This window comes from Borostomias antarcticus (genome assembly GCF_949987555.1).
Source record: "Borostomias antarcticus genome assembly, chromosome: 1".
NCBI lineage: Eukaryota > Metazoa > Chordata > Actinopteri > Stomiiformes > Stomiidae > Borostomias > Borostomias antarcticus.
The window spans coordinates 56,453,849-56,481,765 of record NC_140234.1 but is presented as its reverse complement, the minus strand read 5'-3'; the positions used below and the strand labels follow the sequence as shown (position 1 = coordinate 56,481,765).

Genomic DNA, 27,917 nt, shown 5'->3' with positions numbered 1-27,917 from the left:
CTACTACTACTACTATTACTACTACTACAGTACCAATAGATGTAGCTTGCAACATGCTTCCTGATAAATTAAACCCTGCCTGAAAATGATGACGTCAGGGGACTAAGTCTACTGGTAGACATGTGAGTTAGTGTGTATTCAAATTGATTATTTATCAACCCTTTATCAACCCTACCCCCCCCCCCCCCTCACACACACACATACACACACACACACACCTCACTCTACCTCATCCAGGCTTCTCTTCAGATAACTCCTTTTTCCCTCACAGTCTGTCTTCCCAGCTCCTTCCTTTCTCTCAATGTTTCGGTTTTAATTGATTATTTAAGTCACTTTCTGTTATATCGTTTGTGTGAGTGGTTTTTATTTTAATCGTAGCCTATTTGGAACCGAAAGTGTTCTCTTGACTTTTTTTGTTTTGCGTGACCTTTATTTTGAAATTCCTGACAAGAACGCTACCGGATATGAGTTTCTTTTTGAGCTGCGACAGAAAGGCAGAAACGTGTGAATCTCTTAAGACCGACGCGCATGTTCTGGTAGAAAGTTCTAGCTTGCTCGGTTGCGGAAAAGGAGCAATATTTATCGGAACTGCTGTGTTGTATGTTGTTGAATAATGTCAGTCATAGCCGAGGAAAACGTGCGAGGCGATAGTGTCTTCAAAGAGATCAATGCCGATGACGAGGATGCACAACCGACTGAAATCGAGAGTTTGTGTATGAATTGTTTTGAAAACGTAAGTACAGAGCTAACGTTAACTAAACAGCACTAGCAAGCCGAACAAGTATTGAATAATCCTGACATGGCATTATCATTTATAGCCTTAGCTACGCATTTGGTAGCTAGCATCAAGCTTGCATAATCTCGCACAATTAGAATAAACTCCTTCACCTTCCATTGCTCGACTACAGGGAACCACACGTCTGCTTCTGACCAAGATCCCCTTCTTCAAAGAAATCATCATCAGTTCATTCGCATGTCCGAGCTGTGCCTGGTCAAACACTGAGATCCAGTCAGCAGGTCGCATACAGGATCAAGGCGTTATTTACACACTCAAAGTCAACTCAAAACAGGTAAGGATACTTTGGGTGTATTAGTTGCCAACCAATATTCATATTTCAGATGGTGACATCCTTATGTGTCTGTGGTTGACCATATTAATGGTCACTCAACAAATACAGGGGCGCCCGTAGCTCAGGAGGTAGAGTGAATTGTACAATGATCGTACGGTTCGAATCCCTGCTCCTCCTGTCCACATGTCAAAGTGAACTTGGGCAAGACACTGAACCCCAAATTGCTCCCAATGAGCAGGCTAGCGACTTGCATGGCAGCTGCCGCCTTTGTTGTGTGTGTGTGAATGGGTGAATGAGAGGCCATCATTGGAAAACACTTTGGATAAAAGTGCAATATAAGCGCAGTCCATTTACCATTTACCAAATAAAAAGATTTAATTTGTCTGTGTTGTATATGGTTTACAGGATATGAACCGGGAAGTGGTCAAAGCGGACAGTGCAACCACCAGAATCCCTGAATTGGATTTTGAAATCCCTGCATACACACAGAAGGGAGGTTAGTATCCATAAACCCTATGTATACAGTAGCTTATGTAACCGAGTTAAATTTCTTAAACTCACTCCTCAGTAAGTATGAATACCACCCAGTCGCGCCATGGAAGAGCTTGCTTTTCGGCGGCGCAACTGGTAGGGATGTTAATGAGACGGGGTCATGTGGGCATTCGCAAGTCACAGGACCGGGGCAAGTCAGAGGGCCTGGGCAAGTCAGAGGGCCTGGGCAAGTCAGAGGACTGGGGGCAAGTCAGAGGACTGGGGGCAAGTCAGAGGGCCGGGGGCAAGTCAGAGGGCCGGGGGCAAGTCAGAGGGCCGGGGGCAAGTCAGAGGGCCGGGGCAAGTCACAGGACCAGGGTTCGATCCTAGTGTAGGCAAGTTGTGGGAGGAAGCAATACTGACGAGCAACACACCTGACTGGCACCTGTTAGATTTACATGAGTTGATGTCGTTACAGCTTTTACCAGCCTGTAGCCTGCACACGTTAGTCCACGCTTTTACCAGCCTGTAGCCTGCACACGTTAGTCCACGCTTTTACCAGCCTGTAGCCTGCACACGTTAGTCCACGCTTTTACCAGCCTGTAGCCTGCACACGTTAGTCCACGCTTTTACCAGCCTGTAGCCTGCACACGTTAGTCCACGCTTTTACCAGCCTGTAGCCTGCACACGTTAGTCCAAGCTTTTTAACACAGATCTAGAATTTCAACATCGAGCACATGGCCGAAACAGCATTTACCAAGCACTTAAACTGTGATAGTCCATCGTCCTGTTAACTGTGTCTGCTAAACACATGAGAGATGAGAATTGTGTTCTTGCATCGTTAGATAAAAACTTCACCAGCCATATATGAACACTTTTCAATCCTTTCCAGCCCTCAGTACCATTGAAGGTCTTTTAGACCGAGCTGTCGCGGGGTTGGAGCAAGACCAGCCAATCAGAAGGGTATGTATGTTGTTTACAATGATGTCATCAACCCATAGATGAGTAACCATATACGTGCGTTTGGATGTTTTGGGGAGAGCTTTATCAGTAACAGATGTACAGACAATCCTAATAATATTTTGTGTGAATGATATACATCACATGCAAGTACACAATGTTTTCTTGGGCTGGGTATCGAGTCGAATTTCAAGAATCGATTAGATTCCGATTGACAAGGTTCAGAATCAATTATCACGATTCGGTTCAATATCGATTCGGTTAGTGTTACTAAAACCTGTTTGTTTTTTTAGCTGTAACCTTAATTACATGACTGCCAAGTTATGCAACACATCAATACTAGGGCTGGGTATCAATACTGAATGAATCATTGAATGAATGAATGAATTAATGAACAATTCATTCCTTCATTTATTCATTCATTCATTAAATAAAAGATCGATTTTGGGATTCATGAATCGATTCTGAATCATTTGATTCAGAATCGATTCAGAATCAATGAATCGATTTTTTAAACCCAGCCCTACTTTTAACCCTCTTCTGATGTAAAAGTCATTTGACACAGATTACAAAACGGTAACAACTGTAAATGTAAATGGCACATACTGTATATGGTTATTCGTCTGTAGGCGTAATATATACGCTCGCGTGTTATTGGTCAAACCGTGCTCTTTCTTCTTCTTCTTTAAGGAAACTGCTCCTGAAGTTGCGGAGAAAATCGCTGACTTCATTGAGAAAGTAAAGAAGCTGAAAGATGCTGAAAGCCAATTCACGTTGGTGAGTCCGATTCTGTCACTCAAACCACCAGCGAGAACGAAGAGAGAAACCAGACTGAAACTAGGCGGTTCTACGATGTATACGTCACTGTGACTACATCAATGAGGCGGTTCTACGACGTATACGTCACTGTGACTACATCAATGAGGCGGTTCTACGATGTAAACGTCATTATGACTACATCAATGAGGCGGTTCTACGATGTAAACCTCACTGTGACTACATCAATGAGGCGGTTCTACGATGTAAACGTCACTGTGACTACATCAATGAGGCGGTTCTACGATGTAAACGTCATTATGACTACATCAATGAGGCGGTTCTACGATGTAAACGTCACTGACTACATCGATGAGGCGGTTCTACGATGTAAACGTCATTATGACTACATCAATGAGGCGGTTCTACGATGTTAACCTCATTATGACTACATCAATTAGGCTGTTCTACGATGTAAACCTCATTATGACTACATCAATGAGGCGGTTCTACGATGTAAACCTCATTATGACTACATCAATGAGGCGGTTCTACGATGTAAACCTCATTATGACTACATCAGTGCCTACGGAGACGAGCGCTATTTCCTTCCCTGTTTTAGGCAGGATTTTCCTTTGATTCCTTTCGGAATCGCTCCCTATTCACTATATAGTGCACTATATAGGGCGTCAGCCATTTTGTTTGTAGTGTCCGAATTCTCCACGGAATTTTCGTTCCCTATATAGTCCACTATTTACCCACAATTCACCTTGATTTGCAGGGAACAGTGCATGTACCCTACATTTTCTCCGTTCCCTAGGTAGTTCACTACATGGTGAACCCTATATAGGGAATAGGGAGTGAGGGAACGAGGGAGCGATTCTGAACACAGCTTGTATGTGCGTGTTTTGCTGACTGTGCTTTGCTGTGTGTAGGTGATTGATGACCCATCCGGGAACAGCTTTGTGGAAAACCCCGTGGCTCCCCAGCAGGACGAGGCCCTCACCATCACCCACTACAAGAGGACATCCCAGCAGGACATCCAGCTGGGTATAAAGGTGAAAATCAAATCAAGCTTTATTTGTATAGCACATTTCATACACAGAGGCAACACAATGCGCTTTACAGAGAGCAATGGGAGGGTGGGCATATGACCCACCCCTACATATTCCAGAGGGAAGCAAAAAAACAGTATCACCCCGGAGCCAGATAAGTGAGCTGTAAAAATTCTTCCCTAAGAGCGTTTACTTAAGAGGGCAACCATTACTTTGCTGTGTTTCAATGTCAGCAATGAGGTCTTAGGCATTTGGGAGAAGGAGGGGGGGCATTCTTATCTGCGAGGCCAGCGTGAATTTTTATCTTTGAATGTAATCAATAATAGTAATATTAACAATACTAACAACAATAATAATAAATAATAATTAATAGGCTGATGAAGAGCAAGAGGAGGAGAAGCCTTCTCGTGATTTGGACAGTATGAGAAATGAGGTGAGGTCTATGACTTGTTTTTTTTGTGATTTCAAGAGCGTTTGTTTAGTGGTTCTTCTGGATTCAGAGTGGTCTGAATATGTGGGATACGTGCACTTTTTAACTGTTAACCTGTTCCCTCAGGTTTTGATGTTTAATACCAACTGCCCAGAATGCAATGCGCCAGCCTCGACAAACATGAAGCTGGTTCGTATCCTTCTGCAGTTGACTTCAGAAGCGTTTAGAATTTTGTTTGTGGTTACTATACATTTATTTATCAACAAGAACAACATTTTGTTTGTGGGTACTATACATTTATTTATCAACAAGAACAACATTTAGTTTTTGGGTATTATACTTTTATCAACAAGAACAACATTTTGTCTGGGCTTTTATCAATCAAGGCTTAATAAAGACAGCTGATTACCAGCCACCCTGATGGAGGCTGGTATGTGATATGATATAAAATGCTGGTATTTAATGTATAGGAAGTGTCTATAGGAATGGTCTTGTCAGCGTCAAGTACAATGTATGTTTCAAAACGCTTCTGTAAGCTATTTTCACCACAGTGGTATGAGAGACAGATTTTATGATTGAGTCTATGGTGCCAAGTAGTGGAATATCCCTTTAACATTCAATTAGAAATCCCTCACTTCAAAGAGGTCATCATCATGGCAACCAACTGTGATGCCTGTGGACATCGCACCAATGAGGTAAACGATATGTTTTATATTGTTTATTTATATTACCTGATTTTCACTTGGAACACACTGAAGTCATTTGCTTTAGTCTGGTCATTAGGCAATCATTGTTTACGTCTACTGTTGTGTCCTTGAGAACGGTTCTTAATCAAGGTAATCCAAGTCGCTTTGGATAACAGTGTCTGCTAAATGACCAAATTGTAAAGCCACACCGATAACAAATGTGAATGTAGTGAAAGTTTTTTTCCTGTATGGTCTCCAAGGTTAAATCAGGAGGAGCTACAGAAGAGCAGGGCACCAAGATAACACTCCACATCACGGACGTCTCAGACATGAGCAGAGACTTGCTTAAGGTGCGATTCTACCCTCTGACCCCCAGTATGATCTGACCCCCAGTATGATCTGACCCCCACTATGATCTGACCCCCAGTATGACCTGACCCCCAGTATGACCTGACCCCAGTATGACCTGACCCCCACTATGATCTGACCCCCACTATGATCTGACCCCCACTATGATCTGACCCCCACTATGATCTGACCCCCAGTATGACCTGACCCCCAGTATGACCTGACCCCCACTATGATCTGACCCCCAGTATGATTTTGGCTTGTCGCAGAGTTCCAGAAGCATCGTTTCTCCAGCAGATGTATTTATTTATACTGTACATCAGCAGTCCCCAACCACCGGACTTTCCCTCACGAAAAAGAGAAACCGCGTGCTTGGAAACTCTGCGAAGCGCCATCATGCCCACGACGATGGGACTCGCCAGTTTTCATAATAGCCACTCATCATTTCGCCATTTCACAGCACAAACGCCCATTTGCTTAGCTGTGGGGCTTACAGTAACGGAACATATTACCCAGAATCCACCAAATGGCTTAACTCTGACATAGCATCAAACTGAATCAGTATTCCAGGATACACTCGTTATAGGAAAGACAGAGAAACGAGGAGAGGGGGAGGAGTTATGATTTACATTAGGGAGAATTTGAGATGTAGAAATGCAACTGTGATCTCGAATGTGTAGGACTGAATATCGCTTTCACCTCAGATGAATTTCAATATTGTTTGTTTTGTACACGTGTAGTAATGAGCGCCACAGGGAACACACTAATCCAACAACACAAACACTAAGGGCTGAAAAACACCTGCCACCGGCCAAATGCAGGTACAATTTCCAATTGGCGACTAGATTTCGGAAGGCTATCTGAAAAAAATATATACTTGGCCGGTAGATTTTTTCATCTACAGTCCCCTTGGCAGGTGACTCACCATGAGACAAAAAGTTAATTTTCACCCCTGCCAACACCTAACTGTGTGCCGTTTATTATTTGCAGTCTGATACGTGCGGTGTCCTGATCCCTGAGCTGGAGTTTGAGTTGGGGATGGCAGCTGTTGGTGGGAAATTCACTACTGTAGAGGGACTCATTAGTAACATCAAAGACCTGGTGAGCACTTCTGAACTGGCTGATCCCTGTGTGACAATGATCAATCAATCAAAGCTTTATTTTATTTTATCAATCAATCAAAGCTTTATTTGTACGGCGCGTTTCATACCCAGAAGCAACACAATGCGCTTTACAGAGAACAAGGGAGGTGGGCGTACGACCCACCCCTACATATTCCAGAGGGAAGCAAAAAAACAGTAATCACCCGGGGGCCAGATAAGTGAGCTGTAAAAATTCCTCCCTGACCCCTCTCAACAAGGAAATCGAGCAAGCTCCAGGAGTGTGTTTGTCTACCGGCTAAGAACATTTATAAAGCAATAAATTACATTTTCAGAGTAAGAGAGGCTAAAAACATCATAGGAGAGACATGGCAAATATACAATGATATACACTCTACGTACATTAGCTGTTCATATCTGCAGTATGATGTCTCATGTTCATAGCTACTTTTGTCACTTTTACAACCAGATCGTTTCCAAAAATCCCTTCTTGTGCGGGGATAGCTCCTCTTCAGACCGGATGGAGAAACTGAAGCAGTTTGGTGAAAAGCTTGACAAGGTTTGTGTCTTCTGGGATGCTAACAGGGAACAGTCTGTACCCATCACACAGGGAGACCCAGACCGAGGGGCGTCGCTCATAGCAACGCATTTCTGTTTATGTTGTCTTGTTTATGTTGTCTTGTTTATGTTGTCTCGTCTCTTTTCAAATTACTAAGATCAGCTCAGGAGAAATGGATGTCCACCTAATCCTGGATGATCCGGCAGGGAACAGCTATATCCAGGTGGGCAGTCCACTAGCTACCATGTATAGTACTTCAGAAGAAGTTACATTTCACTATAGAACTTCCTGAACTACCACATACCAAGTTATAGGCAAATAAAAAATGTTGTTTATTTTAAGTAGGTAGCTAGTAAATATTGTTAATTGCAATTAAGTACATGCCTAAAATCATAGCTTTGTTAGGCTTGTATGTGAACATATCTCTTGGTCCGGGTAAGTGACACACGTTATCAAACTCTGTTTTCTACAGAACGTCTATGCGCCGGACCCAGACCCGGAGTTGAGGATTGAGAAATACACCCGGACGTTTGAGCAGAATGAAGATCTGGGTTTGAATGACATGAAGACAGAGGGATACCAGCAGGAGTAGAGACCGCTGTAGTCATTTAAACTAAATATGAGGTGTGAGGTCAGTTAGTTTTGCAGTTGCTCTCATTGGCACTCATTTGAATATTCAGACAGCTTGGTGTGGATATCTTGCTAAAATTATAATTGACCATGTACTTAAAAAAACAAAAGCTATATATATTTTTATTTGAAGTGTAGTAATAGGTGGGTAAGATTTAATTTAAACTTTATGTATGTTTTATGTCAATGTATTTACTCATGGCCTATTTAGTCTAATTTAAATAATTACTGGATACATTTGTTGGCATCTCAAATTGAACATGCAACTCAAGAGTGATGTACATTGTTTTCTCCCCAAGTGGTCCAAATGTTTTCTTGAGGGGAATAAACCTATATATAGACACACTACTGCTATATGAAATTTTGTTGCTACAATGTGCACTGTCCTCCTTTGTTCACGCTCTTTGGAAGCAGTATCGTCAATACTACTTCCGGTAGCGTTCTTTCAATGAAGTTCAAAATAAAAGTCACGCAAAAAACACTTATTTTACTGTGGAAACTAGTAAAATAAACTTTCTGCACAACTATGGCAGAGAAACATTTGTTACCAATTGTTGATTATAGCCATTTAAATCTGTCTAGTTCAATTAGTGTGGCTCGATAAACTACTGATTGTGTCCCTTCCATATGGGTGTGAAAAGGATTCAGGAAGGTGAGAGGAATCCAAATATCTCATACTATTGGTGCCTTTATCGTCCACATAGGTGCATTTATACCCTCCATATCTACTGTGGTCCGAAATACTGCTGTTTAAATGTCAATTGCTTAATTCGATTGTTGGTGTTGATGTTATTTGACATTGATCTCTACTTTTATTCAGCTAATTGCATGTCATTGTATCACAGTCATTCCATAGGCCTACATCTGGTACAGGTCTTCTACTCATCAACCGAGATTGAACATGGGTACTGCTACTGAATACACACATTGACTCGTGCTCTTATTTTGAAAAGTAATCGCATTGACTAGACTTGTGTTCAGTGGCAAAACCGGAAATTCCATTAAGGACTGACGCTCATGGCACTCTTCGTGATTAAAGTTCCCGGATAATGAAAACAGAACAAACTGGTGACCTTTTGTGCGTGTTGTGCACCAGTACTTAACATTTATTGAAATAAAACACAAATGACATCACACTGCTTTGCACAAAACGCCATGATACATCACGACCAAAGAAGAAATCCAAAATTGGTCCATACACTCATCTTCGTGGCCACCCCACCCTCAAATGGGCCACCATTTTTAGTCCAGATCCAGGAATAGGCGAGTGGCGAATGTGATGTTCTACGAATGTCACCACAAGAATCGACGAGTACATCTAAAACGAATTGTCCAAACATAAGTCGAAAAATAAAATGAATTGTCCAAATACCATAGTAAACAATTGCGTATTCGTTACAGAACCCAATAACATGAAGCATTGTTCATTTGCAAGCTACCCATTATCAGAGAGTGCGTTGGGAAAAAAAAGAAAAGCTCTTTATACAGAAGTGAAAGGCAGAAGGAGCCTTTTGTTTTCATGTGTCGGGTCTCTGGTGGTTAGGCTACTTGCTCTTAGCTGGCTTTTCAGTCTTCTTGGGCAGGAGTACGGCCTGAATGTTAGGCAGCACGCCACCTTGAGCGATGGTGACACCACCTAAAAGCTTGTTTAGTTCCTCGTCGTTGCGGACTGCCAGCTGGAGGTGACGGGGGATGATCCTCGTCTTCTTGTTGTCCCTGGCTGCGTTGCCTGCCAACTCCAGGATTTCAGCGGTCAGATACTCCAGTACCGCGGCCAGATAGACCGGAGCTCCGGCTCCGACGCGCTCGGCGTAGTTGCCTTTGCGCAGTAACCTATGGACACGACCGACCGGGAACTGCAGGCCAGCCCGCGATGAACGGGACTTGGCCTTCGCTCTGGCTTTCCCTCCGGTCTTCCCTCTTCCTGACATTGTTTAACAACTTTAATGGTGTGCCACCAAAAACTGTCTCCTGGGTAGATACAGAAGCTCACTTTGATGTCGTTTTTACGTAATCATGGCGTCTGAAATTGTATTTGTACCTCGAGGTGTCCTCTGATTGGATGGGTAGGATAGAAACGCATTAACCAATGATGAAAGCGCACAAGCGCGTCATAGCATCTGGGTGACCAATAGTATTCACGGCCTATTGCCTCTGTATTTGCATTGCGATATCATAAATAGAAGACAGAAACAGTCGGAGTATGCTGATCCCCCCCCCCCCATTTAGAAACGGTGATTTGATATATCTGGAACGACGCCTGAGCCCGCAAAATCAGCCCCTGCCCCGAAGAAAGGCTCTAAAAAGGCCGTGACTAAAACTCAGAAGAAAGGAGACAAAAAGCGTCGCAAGACCAGGAAAGAGAGCTATGCCATTTATGTCTATTTATGTCTATTTATGTCTACTGAAGCAGGTGCATCCTGATACGGGGATCTCATCTAAAGCAATGGGCATCATGAATTCGTTTGTGAATGACATTTTCGAGCGTATAGCAGGCGAGGCTTCGCGTCTCACACACTACAACAAGCGCTCCACCATATCGTCCCGAGAGATCCAGACCGCCGTGCGCTTGCTCCTGCCGGGAGAGCTCGCCAAGCACGCTGTTTCCGAGGGTACTAAGGCCGTGACCAAGTACACCAGCTCCAAATAGACTCGTGTTCGTAAGGGGCCTCAGCCAGGACGAGGTCTGACTGGCGGAACCTCATCACCACCACCAATCTGGGGGGAAATATGATTTAAACAACGCACATTGTTACATTGGACATTGTGTTGATCTGGGAACCGCATAGATTATGACGCAAGGCTCGTCCACAGTGGGAGTGAATGCTCTAGCAAGTCAAGCATCTTGTTAAAACGACTTCATCATCACTTGACATGCTTTACTAACGAAGTGTGACATTTTAGCTTTAAAATCTATTTTTCAAGTTGTTTACAACGTGCAGCTGATATAATCATATCATCGCTAATGACTGCTCTTGAGCTAGACTACCTACATTACAATTATTACTCATGGGATACACTTATGACAAGAAGCCTGCTGTACTAAATCTAAAAAGCCTGTTGAGTTCTGAGAAACCTAAATATAAGCCTATGCCTTTAATGGCTCTTTTGCCTTGACTGGTTGTTGGCAGTAACCTAATGTGGTCTAAAGCACCTGGGTCTAATTAGATGTTAGCAGTACGTCTATTTTATGAAGTGATTTGCTCAAAATTATTAAACTACTTGACTCACCATAATGACTTGTCCAATTGGTGTGTGTGTTTTTTCAAGAGTGTAAGGTTGATTTTGGCCCCTTTTCCAATAGTTGTCATCCTTTCCTCATCCGCTGTCATCCCTATCCTCATCTTTCTTTCAGTAGCCTACATGCCGCTACCTGGAGGAAGTTGAAAAATGACAGTAGTATAATAGCAGCTTGTCCCGCAATTGTTCCTATCATTAACTGTCAGAAAATACAGTTGTAATCCAAATTATTCAACCCCCATTGCATATTAGGTTTATTAGCAAAATTCAAAATTCCTCAGCTGTTTGAAGTAAACAAAGTAGACTAGAACAGTTGAAATAGTTAAATGAAACTAATATTACAATGGTTTTTATCCAATATCAGCACACAATTCTACTTTTAATCACTACTGTAGTCTCGAAATTATTCAACCCCCTATCTCAAGCACACCTGGTCCAACTAATTAGTTCAAGTGTGCTTGAGATAGGACACAAATACGTGGACTGGGTAGGGTTTGATTAAGAGTGATGTCAAAAGAATTGTTCAAAAAGTTCAGAGAAGAGATCATTGCCTTGCACAAACAAGGAAAATGATACAAAAAGATAGCAAAAGCACTGAATGTTCCTAGAGATACAGTTGGAAGCGTACTGTAGTTCACAAGTTTAAAGTTAAAGGAACAGTGGCTACACTACCTGGTCATGGCAGAATGAGGAACTATCAGCGGCTGCCACCAGATTCCTGAGGAGGCAAGAGGTCAAACACCCTAGACCAGGCATTCCCAAACTGTGAGGCGGGCCTCCCCTGGGGGGCCCCAAAGAAATTCAGGGGAGGCGCGGAGGGATGGTTAGAAAAAAAGGAAAAACCTGTTTTTATTTTTAAAATGTCTATGGTTTTTATGAATGAAACGCGATTTTAAAGGTCATAAGATCGAAATAAATAATGGGAGAGATGTATACTAAATTTGTGGATAGTGCAGAGAGAGCCTCCCTCCGCAGGCATGAATGTATTGTGCGAAAACGTCATAACGTTAACTAGCAGCAGGTGCCACCAAGCTAACTTAGCTGTAATGTTATGGGCTAGCTAACACTGCCTTGCATAATGGACACATTTGGGGGGTTGGGGAGGCCCAGGTATGTCACTGTTTTCAGAGGGGAGGCCCACATTGATGGAGTTGGGGAACCCATGCCCTAGAGAGACTGCAAAACACCTGCCTCAGGACCTGGTGGCAGCAGCACTGAGGGTTCAGTTTGCACAGTAAGGAGCATAATGAACACTGAAGGCCTCCATGCCCGGACTCCAAGACGTACAGTACACCACTACTGACCCAAAAGCACAAGAAAAATCTGCTGCAATATACTCCAAACCATATAAATAGTCCACAGAAGTTTTGGAATTCTGTTCTGTGGAGCGATGAAACAAAACTGGCACTTTTGTTGCTGAAAAGAGCCCCCTGCCTACAGTGAAGCATGGCGGTGGCTCAGTGAAGCATGAAGAACCCCCTGCCTACAGTGAAGCATGGCGGTGGCTCAGTGAAGCATAAAGAGCCCCCTGCCTACAGTGAAGCATGGCGGTGGCTCAGTGAAGCATGAAGAACCCCCTGCCTACAGTGAAGCATGGCGGTGGCTCAGTGAAGCATAAAGAACCCCCTGCCTACAGTGAAGCATGGCGGTGGCTCAGTGAAGCATAAAGAACCCCCTGCCTACAGTGAAGCATGGCGGTGGCTCAGTGAAGCATAAAGAACCCCCTGCCTACAGTGAAGCATGGCGGTGGCTCAGTGAAGCTTAAAGAACCCCCTGCCTACAGTGAAGCATGGCGGTGGCTCAGTGAAGCATGGCGGTGGCTCAGTGAAGCATGGCGGTGGCTCAGTGATGCTCTGGGGCTGCTTCGCTGCCTCTGGTACTGGAAACCTGCAGCGTGTGGAGGAGACGATGGATTCAGTCAAGTTCTGGATCTGGACATCTTAGTCAAAAACATCATGCCGTCTGTGGTGAAGCTGAAGCTTGGGCGTCGTTGGACCTTCCAACAGGACAATCATCCCAAGCATACCTCAAAGTCCACCAAGGCCTGATTTCAGAAGAAGAAATGGAAGATTCTAGAGTGGCCGTCACAGTCGCCTGACTTGAACCCCATAGAAAATCTCTGGTGGGATTTAAAGAAGGCGGTTGCAAAACGCACACCCAAGAATATGACTGAACTGGCGGTCATTGTCCATGAGGAATGGGCTAAGACGCTGTCAGAAGCTGGTGTCTGGCTGTGCATCATGTTTGCAGCAGGTCATAACAGCAAAAGGGTGCTCTACTGAGTACTGAAGATACTTGTCATGAAGGGGTTGAATAATGTTCGACTGCAGTAGTCATTAAAAGTAGCATTTTGTGTTGAATTTGGATAAAACCCTTGTAATATTAGTTTTATTGAACTACTTAAACAGTTCTTGTGTAAATTATTTATTGCAAAAAGATGAGAAAATGTATATTTTGCCAATAAACCTAATGTGCAATGGGGGTTGAGTTATTTTGATTGCAACTCTAGTTTACACCATTGCGTGAGGCTACTACAACACAGGTAAGCCTAACCCTTGGTCACGTGGGCTCAAATGGAGAATCATTGGTATTTGTGTCCTATGTGTCATTGGTATTTTCTTACCTCAGACATCCATGGAATTAGGACAGCCACTGCAACCAAGGAACAAGCTGTTCTGTGTGATTTCATCCATATTGTGTTACTGAAGGACCCAAAGCTAGGCCATGGTTTAGTCATTAGCTACACATGAAGGGTCCAATTAGCTCTGCCCGTAGGTGCTGGAAATGAAGCCATGCTGGGATATTCTTGAGGCACATGAAACTCATATTATGTTTACAGTCTATGTTTGACCTCAACAGTGTATTGTGTTAGTAGGCTTATTATCTTATTAGGCTAAAGTAGCTTATTGTATTTTATTGTATTGTGTTGTATTGTACTGTATTTTAGATTTATATTCTTGCACTTTGCCTTCAGCACTAGATTATGCTCTTAGTCACTTGTTTTAGAAAGAAGATGCACTTGTGAGTTCTGGCAAGTAGTAGTACATTGGCTTTTCCTACGTTAAATTCAATTATTGTTAGTTGCTTTGGATGAAAGTGTCTGCTAAATGACTGTAATGTAATGTAATGTAGGCAAGTCAACCACTTGGTCCAAAACATCTGTCCTCAGTGAGCCGGTTATCATGAAGGACACTGTCTCGAACTGGACATTTATAAAGCAACTGTCCGAGGTGTGTGAGATATGAACATATTCAATTAGAGTTTACCTTTAAGTCATTCTCTGGATTACCCTAATAATCTGACGCGCCAGATAGTTTTCCACGCTTAAAGTCGCACTGAAATGAAAAAAGCATTCTGTCCCATTTTGGTTCACATAATTGGTCATAGTGTTCACCTATTCAACGAAATATGCCAAAAGAATTACTTTTGTTGTAATCTTATATCAAAGTATATAATTTCTTACTTCCTGGAAAACGGTAGGTCACGTGCAATGACGACAACAGGTACCTTAGATTTTAGGCCAATAATCTCACGACATCCACCCGTCAGTCAACGCTATCCTCTAAACATATGTCCCACCCTCATAGCTTGTTTGCGTCGGAAATACGTCAAACTACGGAAGTTAGATGATCTCAAACGTCCGTTTCAGTGCGACTTTAAAGGAACTGGAAACAACTTGGAAAAGGGCGGGCACTTTCAAAAATACTTGGCAGGTGATTGGATGAATCAGCATCTATCATGCGCTAACTTCAACCGCTCCTTCCTGTCACGCGCCCAATGGGCTCTAGCTGTTTTTTTTATTTCAAATTCCTCAGAAGCAACGCTGATTGGCCAGATCGTTTTCTGATCTGGCACAAACGGATCTCTATGGAGAGCATCCAGACTGATTTCCAAGAGAAACAGGATGGTCTCACGAGGCTACCTGATTAAGTCACAAACCCCTTATTTTCAGAGGCTTGCTGATGAGAAAGTTTGGATACTTTTTTTTTTTTTCAATACTGGCGGATAGGCCACATGCTGCATGACTAGACATCCCGATTCATGCTGATAGAGCCGTATGAGTCACTGTACGCATTCATGCGACACACAGATCTATGCCAATGTAAAGTTTATTTACCGTTTATTCTCCCTCAGCACCGGCAGCCCGATCAAGAAAAGGAAGCATTCATTATCGGGCCAAAGCTATTAGTATACGTACACACAGGGTCTCAGAAAGATCACACTGTATAGCAGTCCATTGTTACAACCAGCCCCCAAGGGTCGTAAAGGGGATGGTTGCACCGCAATTGTTTAGACGATGCTGCCTGTTTTTTGTTTGGATGGGTGTGTCGTTCTCCGAGTCGGCAAATGTGTCAGAGACCTAATTTCGACACAAGAGGTTTGAGGTCTGCCCCCGGGGCAAAAACCACGGGCATCATTTGTGTAGCTCGGTCTGTGAGGTGTTCCACAAGGTCTTGCATAAAAGTGCCTCCAACAATGGTGCCCCTTTTTCGGTGAGCATGGTGTGCTACTTTTAAGTTGGTCATGCTGTTAAGTATTATGCAAGTCTTTATAGTAGATGAGACAATACCGCAGACCTGTTGAAGTCTCTGTGGGTTTCTCTATTAACTTGTTGAGTCATCTTGTCCCCATGGAGTTGAAACACTGACAGTGGACCATCTGAATGACTTTACCACAAGCAGAATTTTTCACTGACTGGGGATTTTATAGTAGCCTTTATCTTGGTTCAAGCTAATTGGATCGATTTAATTCAACAAAATCTAACATATGGTCATGATTCTTAGGGATGGACATCTGGACATCCCTGTTTGTCCAGGGACATCTCTTGTCTCGTCTCGTCTCTTGTCCGGGATGCTCTGCGTCTGTCTCAGATTCCCCAGAACTGGAAACCTACAACGTACATTCACCATTGGTATCTAATGGTGATCATTACACTTGCACACAACCGTATGCACTGTAGTGCCTTGAGAACATCAGTAGAGTACAACACTTTCTACAACCAACCAAATGTAATATTAGACTTCACTGTGGCATGTCAAAGCTTTCTTGACAGTTGGAACATGGTGTTGTACTTTTGTGGTGAATTTACCTCTTTTAAAGACATATAATGTATTGTGCACGTGTTATACAGTAAGCACGTGTCATCTATAGGGTACATTGGATTTTATTTGGGCTAAGATAAGGTCTACTGTACGTAAACAGCTTGCTTCTCCTTCAGTAATAATTGAACCCATACATTGACCAGTGTAGCGAAACTGCGGTGATAGACCTGGTTTAAAGACAATAGGTTGGACTAGTGTTCCAGGCTTTCAGGCGAGCCTGGGGCCATGACCACAGCGTTTAGGCTGCTCACATTGCTCTCTACCTTTTCTTCTCTACGAGTTTCCGGCTTCCTCCTTCACACCCATTCGCTGGAAAAGAGGCCAGTATAAAGAGATGAAATGATGATGGAAAGAGGAGATTATGAACAACAGGTAGGAAGACAGAGAAGACAGACAGAACATCCACCTAAGGTAAAGACACGCTGGTTATTTTGAATTAATGTATACATACTTCGATTTTATTATGTCTTTTTTAATTTTTGTTATTTGCTATGACTAAAATGTTTAAAATTTGTTAAGCAACAATTAAAAGTATAATTGGATCATATCTAGTTTGTACTTAATTGTATTAATTGTAAACAAACTTAGCTGAAGGATATTGTATAGCTTTGAGTTTCTATTGATTTGACACCGCAACTATTGTATACCACTCAGGATACAGTGATTTTGTACTGTAAATTATTTTCTTTAATTAAATGTAATTTATGATACATACATGATTTTAACCTCTCCAGGTTTCTCTGCGTACAGTACAGTATGTTGACATCAAAGTAAATATGATTTATTTTAACTTATTTTACTTTATCTTAACTTAAGAAACTTTAACGATTTTCTAATTGTAACATTGTTGACTCACAGCATGTGTTTAACCTGTGAGAGGTTTCTTGTGCATTGAGGTCAGAGAGAGAACAGTGATACACGTCTCTCTTACACGTCTCTCTCCGTTCCTTCCAGTGTGAGGACAATGTGGCTGCCTCTCCTCGTGTGTCAGCTGGCCTGGTGTGTCCTCGCCCAGGCCCAGAAAATCTGCAGCTCACACTCCACATACAGAGAGCCCAGTAAGTGAAATCTGCTGCCCTACGTAGGGGGCCCTAACGTAGACTCCCCTAACATAGACCCTGCTAACATAGACCCTGCTAACGTAGACTCCCCTAACATAGACCCTGCTAACGTAGACCCTGCTAACATAGACCCCGCTAACGTAGACCCTGCTAATGTAGACTCCCCTAACATAGACTCCCCTAACATAGACCCTGCTAAGGTAGACCCCGCTAACGTACACTCCCCTAATGTAGACTCCCCTAACATAGACCCTGCTAATGTAGACTCCCCTAACGTAGACCCTGCTAACGTAGACCCCGCTAACGTAGACCCTGCTAACGTAGACCACCCTAACGTAGACCACCCTAACGTAGACCACCCTAACATAGACCACCCTAACGTAGACCACCCTAACGTAGACCCCGCTAACGTAGACCCCGCTATCGTACACTCCTCTAACGTAGACTCCACTCCCCTATCGTAGACTCCTAACATACAACCCCCTAGCGTACACTCCCCTAATGTAGACTCCCAAAACGTAGACCCCCTAGCGTACACTCCCCTAATGTAGACCCCCCTAACGTAGACCCCTAATGTACACTCCCATAATGTAGAACACCCTAATATACACTCCCCTAATGTAGACCCCCTAGCATACACTTCCCTAACGTAGACCCCCTAACGTACACTCCCCTAATGTAGACCACCATAACGTACACGTAATGTAGACCCCCCTAACATAGACTCCCATAACATACACTCCCCTAACATAGACCCCCTAACGTACACTCCACTAATGTAGACCACCCCAACATACACTCCCATAATGTAGACTACCCTAACGTACACTCCCATAATGTAGACTACCCTCATGTAGACCCCCATACGTAGACCCCCTAGACTCCTCCATGTTATGTGGCAGTCCGTTTCCTTGCTTCCTACTCAAATTCCTCACCTTCTGCCCCATTGGGAATCTACAGTGAGAAGGGCTGTGAATATACAGTGAGAAGGGCTGTGAATCTACAGTGAGAAGGGCTGTGAATCTACAGTGAGAGGGCTGTGAATATACAGTGAGAAGGGCTGTGAATATACAGTGAGAATATACAGTGAGAATATACAGTGAGAATATACAGTAAGAATATACAGTGAGAATATACAGTAAGAATATACAGTGAGAATATACAGTGAGAATATACAGTGAGAATATACAGTGAGAAGGGCTGTGGGATTACGTTTGTTTTCTGTGTGAGGTGTGGGTAAATGGTGGGTGTGAGCTCTGGGAAATATGCTGACGTTAAATCTAATTGTTTGAGACACATTTTCCCCATAGACATTCATTGTAGAAGCAGCTTGCAGCTCCAACCCATGTTTGTTTGCATGCATTGACTAATAATGGGAAGGTAGCATGTGACGTCATTGTAGGCAAAAGAATGTCTTTTCATGTGTTGCGTGGTTTAGAGTTTCAGATCCCTGTTGTATTTAGAGGTTTGGGGAGGTTTGCAAGAAAATTAGGTATTAAACAAACAAACAAACATACATACATAAACAAACACATGTCCACATGAAGAGTGGAGGAGTTGTGGCTATGTAGCCTACAGATTTTTATAGGGTACTTGGCTCAAAGAAATAGTAGCCCTCACAAGTCAACCACAGAGCAGACTTCTATAGCTACTTCTATCTACTTATTTCTTTATTTCATTTCAAGCCTTTATTTTCACTCGTGATGAGGTTTCTCTCATCTACGGTGACGTAGAGGTTACAGCGGTAGAAGTCACGCGCAACATAAGACAAGCAAAACTAGAAACAGTTACAAATCGCTATACAATGGTTCACCGTCTTACACTCTACAGAAGAAGGAAGAATCTCAATTTTAAAAGTGCGTTGGAGGACATTCCAAGAGTCAGAGGCGTTGAAGGAAAAGGAGGGTTTGCTCAGGGACCCTATAGCAGCTCAGGGACCCTATAGCAGCTCAGGGACCCTATAGCAGCTCAGGGACCCTATAGCAGCTCAGGGACCCTATAGCAGCTCAGGGACCCTATAGCAGCTCAGGGACCCTATAGCAGCTCAGGGACCCTATAGCAGCTCAAGGACCCTATAGCAGCTCAGGGACCCTATAGCAGCTCAGGGACCCTATAGCAGCTCAGGGACCCTATAGCAGCTCAGGGACCCTATAGCAGCTCAAGGACCCTATAGCAGCTCAGGGACCCTATAGCAGCTCAGGGACCCTATAGCAGCTCAGGGACCCTATAGCAGCTCAGGGACCCTATAGCAGCTCAGGGACCCTATAGCAGACAGACAGTCTTTCCATCTAGTCATGACGGTCCCATGTTTCCACATCAACAACGTTGTCATGTAAGAAGTAATCTTTAAGGGCTTGACAGATAAACATACCAGTGCTTGTTGTGCCAACCAACCATATTATACAGCACACAATGGTGAGGATCGTATTGACTGTAGCACCAGTGATGAATCTAAGGGCAGAGAGTGATAGACCGAGTCCAGAGGCCTAAGGATTGAACATTCACCATAGTCCAAAACTGATAAGAAAACTGCCTCAATCCTTTTCCTACTAATTAACAGAAAGCTGGTTCTGTTTCTCAGAGAATGTTTTGGTCTTTAGTTGGTTTCTAGAATGGGTTGGAAGAAGGATCAGAAAGGCTCATTAGTCAGGAGGTGCTATTGAGTGGGTTTCATTTCTTAAACGCATGCTCACATTTTTCATTCTTTCAAGCCCATTAGAGTGGTCAAAGTGATCAATCAGCTGAACCTCTCCCATCCTCTCTATCTCTCTTGTTTTCGTGAAGCACTCTGTTGTAAAACACTGATTTCTTTATTGTAAAGCACTTTGAGCTGCATTTGAAAGGTGCTATACAAATAACATTTATTATTATTATTATTATTATTGTTGTTGTTGTTGTTGTTATTATTATTATTATTATTATTATTAATAATATGTTTTAATTATAAGGTTTCTAGTGGTGAGGTCCTGGGTCAATGTAGAACTACTGGCATAATTTCATATTCCTATAATGCACTTAACCAGTGTCATCTATAGATTAGTAAATGTAGGATTGTTATACCATGGCCTGGGTTAATACTCTTTTCTGATTGGCCAGCAGGTGTGCGTTACCGTATAACGCACACTTGTTGATTATTCCTTACTGCCCATGTAGGTAAATGCACATGCCCAAATTTTTTTTTTTTAATTGGTTAAACAGGCATGAGACAAAGGCCCAGTGAACCTGAGAAATGAATACCTGGTTACTACTGTGTGACAGATATTCTGTGTGTGTGTGTGTGTGTGTGTGTGTGTGTGTGTGTGTGTGTGTGTGTGTGTGTGTGTGTGTGTGTGTGTGTGTGTGTGTGTGTATGTGTGCGTGTGTGTATGTATGTATGTATGTATGTATGTATGTATGTATGTATGTATATGTTACTACTGTCTGACAGATATTGTGTGTGTGTGTGTGTGTGTGTGTGTGTGTGTGTGTGTGTGTGTGTGTGCGTGCGTGCGTGCGTGCGTGTGTGTGTGAGTGTATGTATGTATGTATGTATGTATGTATGTATGTATGTATATGTAGCAAGGTTATTATAGTTAACGAAAACTAACTAAAAAACGAAAACTAGGTGTGAAAAAACATTTTAGTTAACTGAAATAAAAATAAAAACTAGGCTTTACAAAAAAACGATAACTAACTAAAACTGTATTGTGTGTTTACAAAACTAACTAAAATAAACTAAAATTGTAGAGAAAATGTCCTTAGTTTTAGTCTTTTTCATTTCATACATAAGCCTAGTATTTTGGGTGGATATTAAATCTATCCTCCATTATTTCTTTAGCTGTGCCCCTGCGCAGAAGTAACCTGACGTGCGCCAGATGGTTTGTTTTGCACAGAGTGAAACAACATGAGCTCACGAGATCAGGATGGTCTCACGAGGCTAGCGCAGAAGAAAAAAACTAAAACTAATACTGAAACTAATAAAAACTAAACTAAAACTAAGCATTATCAAAAAATAAAAAATAAACTAAACTTGCAAATCTGCTTTAAAAACTAATTTAAACTAAACTGAAATTGAACACAAAAAGTTAAAACGATATAAAAATAAAAACTAATGAAAAAAGCAAAACTATTATAACCCTGATATGTAGTAGTACAGTATGTATGTATATATTCATTGTTCTCTATATGTTTATTCGCTACTATGTATATTCCGCATTTCCAACCTTTGCTGTAATTTCCCAGTGCTGAAACACCCAAATGTCCACCTACAGGGATGATTAAAGTTCATACGCATCATATCTCTCATATCTGTCTCCTCAGCCAACTCGGACATCATGGTATCCTGTGGCACCCAGAGCCTGCAGCTCCAGATCCTCCTGTGTCCCGTCTACTACGGGGGATACAACGAATCACTGATGTCTCTCAATGGTCAACACTCCAAAGAAGAGTGCAAGGGGACCCCTGATTGGACAGTCGATCCGCCTGTCTTGAAATTCAACTTCTCACTCACAGAGGACGCGGTGTCTGCCTGCTCCAACACCCTGAAGGTAACAAGCAGACCACGACCCAAACAAGGAAGATGGAGGAGAAACTATGTGTCAGATGGAATTAGCACACTTACTCTTTCTCTCTCTGTCTCTCTCTCTCTGTGTCTCTCTCTCTCTCTCTGTATCTTTCTCTGTCTCTCTCTGTCTTCTCTGTCTCTCCTTCTGTCTCTCTGTCTTTCTCTCTCCATCTCTCTCTCTCTCTGTCTTTCTCTCTCTCTCTCTCTCTCTCTCTTCTCTGTCTCTCTCTCTGTCTTCTCTGTCTTCTCTGTCTCTCTGTCTCTCTGTCTTCTCTGTCTCTATCTCTCTCTCTCTGTCTTCTCTGTCTCTCTCTCTCTCTCTCTCTCTCTCTGTCTTCTCTCTCTCTCTGTCTCTCTCTCTCTCTCTCTCTCTGTCTCTCTCTCTCTGTCTCTGTCTTCTCTGTCTTCTCTCTCTCTGTCTTCTCTGTCTCTCTCTCTCTCTGTCTTCTCTGTCTCTCTTTCTCTCTCTCTCTCTTTCTGTCTCTGTCTTCTCTGTCTCTCTCTCTCCGTCTTCTCTCTCTCTCTCTGTCTTCTCTCTCTCTCTCTTTCTTTCTTTCTCTCTCTCTCTCTGTCTTCTCTCTCTCTCTCTCTCTGTGTCTCTCTCTCTGTCTCTCTCTCTCTCTCTCTGTCTCTCTCTCTCTCTCTCTGTCTTCTCTGTCTCTCTCTCTCTCTCTGTCTCTCTCTCTCTCTCAGGTCACTCAAGAAGCGGGTACTGGAGTCTTCTCTGACTTCTCCAGCGTTCAGTTTGTCAACATATCCGGCAAGATCCGTTCCCTGGATCCCGAACCTGGTACCATCACCTACCGGTCAGATATGGTGTACAAATTCTCCTGTCGCTATCCGCTGCAGTACCTGGTGAACCACACAGAGATAAGCGTGTGAGTGACCCAACCATGTCTGTTTTCTTTGATTGCCAACGGGAGAGACAAGCGACTTGTATCTCGTGCTGTACTCAGCTGGTGTTACCCAACCCCTGTTACCAACTCCTGGTTCTCACCTCCTGTGGTCCAAGTCCAAGAGTCTAGTGGAATGAAAAAAGGTGATCCAAGGCACTCTAGTTAGAAAAATTAAAAAGCCTTGATTGGATGGCTAATGCATGGGGAAATTATTTTTTTAAAACGCACCTACGCGTTGCGGCAGCTTGTGCCTTCATCAGGGTGACTAGGGTGACTAGTCATGGTTCTACTCACCCTGATGAAGGCACAAGCAGCCGCAATGCGTAGGTGCATTTTTTAATAATTTTGCCATGCATTAGCCATCTAATAAAGGCTTTTTAATCTTTCTAACTAGAGGGCCTTGGATCACCTTTTTTCATTCCATTATTTGCCCCTGTTCCAATGAGCACCTAGTTTTTTGACCTAGTACACCAGATGCGCTCCACTAGCCTACTTTGTTTTTCCAAGAGTCTAGTCTTTTATCTTGGACGGTTGAACCACCAGCCCACCTCTGATGTGTGTACTTGGCCTAATACTAAAACATTGTTTCTGGTAATTGGAAATTCAATTTGTGATTTGGAGGTTTGGTATCAATCGTGAGTCATAGTACATGTTCATTAGTCATACATGTCACAGAAAAGTCTTCCATGAGAAATTAAAGTGCACAACTGCTCTTAGTTTCAATTGACCCCATCGTTGGAATTGACCCCTATTCTGACAATAAGGTGACGCGTTAAAACGTATGGAATTACCTACCGACTAGTTATTGCGTGCCATTAGTCTTAAAGCTTGTATTACCCAATGTTTCAAGTTTCAAGCCAGAATGGAATGACCTGTTCATGCTACATTGTGTATCAAATGATGACCTGGTTGGTGTTCAGTTATGTTTTCGAAAAATGCAAATAACCGACATACGGGCATTTTGATTCGCTATAGATCCGGGGTGAGCCTGGCAGTCAGAGACAAGAACGGGAGTTTCATCAGCACGCTGAACATGCAGCTGTACTCGGTAAGGATGGCTTTCTAGTACGCTCTTCATTTTCTATCAAAAATGGAAAGAAAGTGTGTTGGCTGCATTTTAGAAAGAACCCAAGCACCCAAAGTGCTTTCCAAAATAGTTTGCATCAAAATGTTGGGGGCCAGTGTACAGTAAGCAGTAAACTACCACATTAATCTAACACCCAGATTCCAAAATTAACTATATTTACTAGCCAATGTCTGATAAAAAAAAAAAAAAAAAATCTGTCTGGATGTTAATTTTTTTTGTTCAAAAAATTAATGGAACACTTAAATCATACTACTTTTAAGTGGCCAGTGATCAAACGATGATTAAAATACCCCAAATGACTTTCTGTGTTTCTTCTGATGGGTCTCAAGGACAAGTCGTACACCTCTTTCTTGGATGTCCCTTCCGGGGGCCTGGAGCTGAAGACCAGGATATTCGTGCAGGTCAAAGCCACCAACCTCACAGATAGGTACTGACATCTACATCATCATTACATACGGGGTTTCTGTCAATTACATAAGATGGATCGCCGCAAACAACAGCCATGCAGATTGAGGGTGAAAGTTCACTCATCATGTTTACTTCCTGGGAAATGGCAATCCAGCCCTAAATCTCACCCTTGAATGATCAAATCATCACACAGTTCATAGTTCATAGTTCAGCAGCCTTTGGGGATAATTCAGGATGAGAGGTACAGTAGGTTGTCATATTTGTCAGTACTGTATAACAATCCTTACCAAGACAAACGTGTTTCCTATAACAACGATCTCCTTGACAGATTCAACGTCCTGCTGGACAGATGCTATGCCTCAGCTGAGCCCTACCCTCGCGACCGCAACAGCGTCTTCTACGATCTCTTCGTAGGGTAAGTGAGAATGCCCTGAAACAAAGAGACAGTACATCATACCCCCCACACTCATGGGCGCTCCGGCGGGGAGGGGGGGGGGGACTGACTACCCAGGGCCCCAGTAGGGAGGGGGCCCTTGAATCCTGTAATTTGTTAGGATTGACAGGACTGACAAGTGTCACGCATTGAGCGGGGGGGGGGGGGGGGGGGGGAGAGGGGGGGCTTTTGACTAAGAAGGGCGATTGTTAATGTATATCTGAATTTTAATGTGATCAGAATTTTGTGGGACGCCCCCGCCCACACTCTACAGTACAGGACGCCGTGAGGAAAAGCGATGGGAACTGTCTAAAACAGATTGTGATCCCCGTGTGTCCAGTGGTCCAGTGTGGTGATAGAAGTCTGTTCCCACGTCTCAGGTGTAACCGCGACGGTCAGACGGTGATGGGGGTGAACGGGAAGCAGCAGCAGGCCCAGTTCTCCTTCGAGACGTTCCGCTGGCTCCAGCACAAGAGCAAGACGCTGTCTGTCTTCTTCCTGCACTGTGTCACCAGGCTGTGCGAACGCTCGGTCTGCAGCGCCCTGCGCAAGGTCAGTCAGGGGTCACGGCGTCCCTACAGACTCTTCGTATGTGACGTCTAGCCGTCCGGGCGCGTCTACGCGTTTCGCAACCCAGTTTAGCGATAGCAGCATTGAGTTTAGGGTTAAGGAAGACCCTAACCCTAACCCTAACCCTAACCCTAACCCTACACCTGACCCTCACCCTAACCCTAACCTTAACTCTATGGTATTCTTGCTAAACGTAATCTCGCCGTCCAGCCAGTTCTATTGTTTATACTTGAACCACGGCGGACTTTATCACCGTCATGTGACGTTCATCACAGACCATCTTCAAGATGTGTGTGAAAATGTTTTTGTCTGAAACAATTTTTTCTACCCTTAATAATTGTATTATTACTCGCAAATCTTTCATCTTCTAGATGTGTGTGAAAATGTTTTTGTCTAGAACAATTTTTGCTACCCTTAATACTTTTATTATTACTCGCAAATATTCCATCTTCTAGATGTGTGTGTGAAAATGTTTTTGTCTGAAACAACTTTTTCTACCCTTAATACTTTTACTATTAATCGCAAAGATAGAACATAAAAAGGCTGTATGATTCCAAGATGGGGTAAAGTTGCTCACGCTAAAAAACCTCCCCAATCTTTCGCTCAGGACTGCCGGAGACGCAGGCGCGACGTCCAGTCCGACCAGGGCGCTGCAGACAGCGAGAGCGCCACGGTCAGCTCCGGACCCCTCCTCATGAACATGGACGACAAGGGTGAGAAACTCAGCCCTCATCAGTCACTGGCGTCTCTGCATTCAATGAATCTTCAGCAACAAAATGAAGGCACAGTAACACTTTGCAATATACACACTTCCTGGTCACTTTCTAGCGCAGTTTTGATTGGAGGATTTGGGTGGTGTGAATGAATGGTGTGTTTTCACTCTTTCTTTTACAGATGATCTTGTAGAGTCTCAAGGTAGGTAGATATACTATTTTCAGTCCAGACCTGTAATATCACCTGCATGTTGTAGATAAACTAAAATAAATGCTGTGTTTTGAGGGGCCCTTTGTGGATGTTGTGTAGAATAAACATTCAACTAGCCCCTGATTAACCCCAATCAGTACAGTAGGCTATATCAACATGGTTGAGCTTGATATTTTGTTGATATAGCAGGATGTAGTTGTTAAGGGGGTTTAGACTATTGATAGCGCCCCTCAAAATAAAGTGCGACCGAAACAGAAGTATTAAAATTATATTCTATATGTTAATTTACACAATGTGGGACACTCAAAGAATATTCATCAATTTGCCTTTAATTTCAGTATATAGAATCAGTGAGCAGCACTCAGAAATGAAGGTTCTATGTGATTCTTTTGTCACCACAATGGAACTCTCTGAAAAAACGTTCCACATTAGGACCATGTCAGGTTAGGTAGAGAACGTTCTACATTAGGACCATGTCAGGTTAGGTAGAGAACGTTCTACATTAGGACCATGTCAGGTTAGGTAGACATTTTTGTCTAGCTAGAACCGTTCTCCAGTGGGTCCAGCTCAGGTGACAGATAGTAAAAATGTTCTATTCTGATAGGGATGGGAAATTAACCCTGTCCAGATATTCCCCGTCTAGAACCGTGTCCTCTGTCTAGATGTTCTCTGTCTATAACCGTGTTCTCTGTCTAGATGTTCTCTGTCTATAACCGTGTTCTCTGTCTAGATGTTCTCTGTCTATAACCGTGTTCTCTGTCTAGATGTTCTCTGTCTATAACTGTGTTCTCTGTCTAGATGTTCTGTCTATAACCGTGTCGTCTGTCTAGATATTCTCTGTCTATAACCGTGTTCTCTGTCTAGATGTTCTCTGTCTATAACCGTGTTCTCTGTCTAGATGTTCTGTCTATAACCGTGTCCTCTGTCCAGATGTCTATAACCGTGTCCTCAGTCCAGATGTTGTCTGTAACCCTGCCCTCTCGTCTCCACAGTTGCTGCGCTAACCCACACAGACGAAGCGGTGGTGGGCGTCGCCATAGCGGCGGGGGTCATAGGCGCGTCCTGCCTGTCCTTGCTAGCGTTCGTGACGTTCCGGATCTACACGGCGAAGCAGAGCTTCATGGAAACGAGATCCTTCTATCCGCCAGAGTGAGGGTGGGTGTCGCCTCGGGCCTCGAGGTCACATCACCAGGCGACCCCGTCTTTTGTCTCAGGTTTCTAAGCTCACCTGAAAGGCTTTGGAAACGATGTTGTTCCATTATCAACTGTCACCTACCGGTTTCCCACACTGATCGACCTTCATGAGAAATGAGGCCCTTTCAGTCAAGAATTGTCCTTTTCAGTCAAGAAACGTCCCTTTCAGTCAAGAAACGTATTCCGGGCCTTGTTTTCGTGTGTCCAGAGGACACAAATGTCTCAGTCCACTTTTCATATCCAAATTCTCCAGGTTCTATTCATCCAGGCCCACATTTTTAGCCATGGTCTGAATGGAGCTCATGGATTCATTTGGCTTTTATTCACTGATCTAGGACAGCAACACGGGACACATAGACATTAGACGAGGATGTCACATTACGGGGATGGAACT

General features: G+C 43.2%; 4 protein-coding genes across 5 annotated transcripts; 3 read left to right on the top strand and 1 right to left on the bottom strand.

Moving 5' to 3' along the window:
- The first annotated feature begins 508 nt into the window (after nucleotides 1-508).
- On the top strand, nucleotides 509-8,504 carry zpr1 (ZPR1 zinc finger). Of its 2 annotated transcripts, none has more exons than XM_084444540.1 (14): nucleotides 509-733; nucleotides 909-1,070; nucleotides 1,476-1,566; nucleotides 2,434-2,504; nucleotides 3,192-3,278; nucleotides 4,193-4,315; nucleotides 4,686-4,745; nucleotides 4,869-4,935; nucleotides 5,367-5,437; nucleotides 5,689-5,778; nucleotides 6,767-6,877; nucleotides 7,346-7,435; nucleotides 7,593-7,658; nucleotides 7,908-8,504. In XM_084444540.1, the coding sequence occupies exons 1-14, from the start codon at nucleotides 614-616 to the stop codon at nucleotides 8,025-8,027; spliced, it is 1,329 nt and encodes a 442-aa protein (XP_084300666.1). In that variant the 5' UTR covers nucleotides 509-613; the 3' UTR covers nucleotides 8,028-8,504. The 2 variants fall into 2 exon arrangements, with proteins under 2 accessions (XP_084300666.1, XP_084300667.1); XM_084444541.1 differs by having other exon boundaries at nucleotides 7,598-7,658; nucleotides 7,908-8,034.
- Nucleotides 8,505-9,134: 630 nt separating this feature from the next.
- Nucleotides 9,135-10,058, bottom strand: h2ax1 (H2A.X variant histone family member 1). The gene has a single exon (XM_084440907.1). The coding sequence runs from the start codon at nucleotides 9,994-9,996 to the stop codon at nucleotides 9,610-9,612; it is 387 nt and encodes a 128-aa protein (XP_084297033.1). The 5' UTR covers nucleotides 9,997-10,058; the 3' UTR covers nucleotides 9,135-9,609.
- A 23-nt stretch (nucleotides 10,059-10,081) lies between these two features.
- hist2h2l (histone 2, H2, like) lies at nucleotides 10,082-10,715 on the top strand (the record flags this gene model as incomplete). The annotated part of the gene is given in 3 exon segments (XM_084436902.1): nucleotides 10,082-10,102; nucleotides 10,331-10,450; nucleotides 10,452-10,715. Coding segments are annotated over 3 exon segments (405 nt in total).
- A 6,656-nt stretch (nucleotides 10,716-17,371) lies between these two features.
- Nucleotides 17,372-27,482, top strand: LOC311307985 (zona pellucida-like domain-containing protein 1; the record flags this gene model as incomplete). The annotated part of the gene is made up of 10 exons (XM_084436890.1): nucleotides 17,372-17,465; nucleotides 21,768-21,994; nucleotides 22,705-22,889; nucleotides 23,883-23,955; nucleotides 24,324-24,421; nucleotides 24,731-24,817; nucleotides 25,216-25,387; nucleotides 26,013-26,118; nucleotides 26,300-26,320; nucleotides 27,322-27,482. 10 exons carry the CDS (start codon nucleotides 17,372-17,374, stop codon nucleotides 27,480-27,482), a joined length of 1,224 nt encoding a protein of 407 aa, XP_084293016.1.
- Between the last annotated feature and the right edge of the window lie 435 nt (nucleotides 27,483-27,917).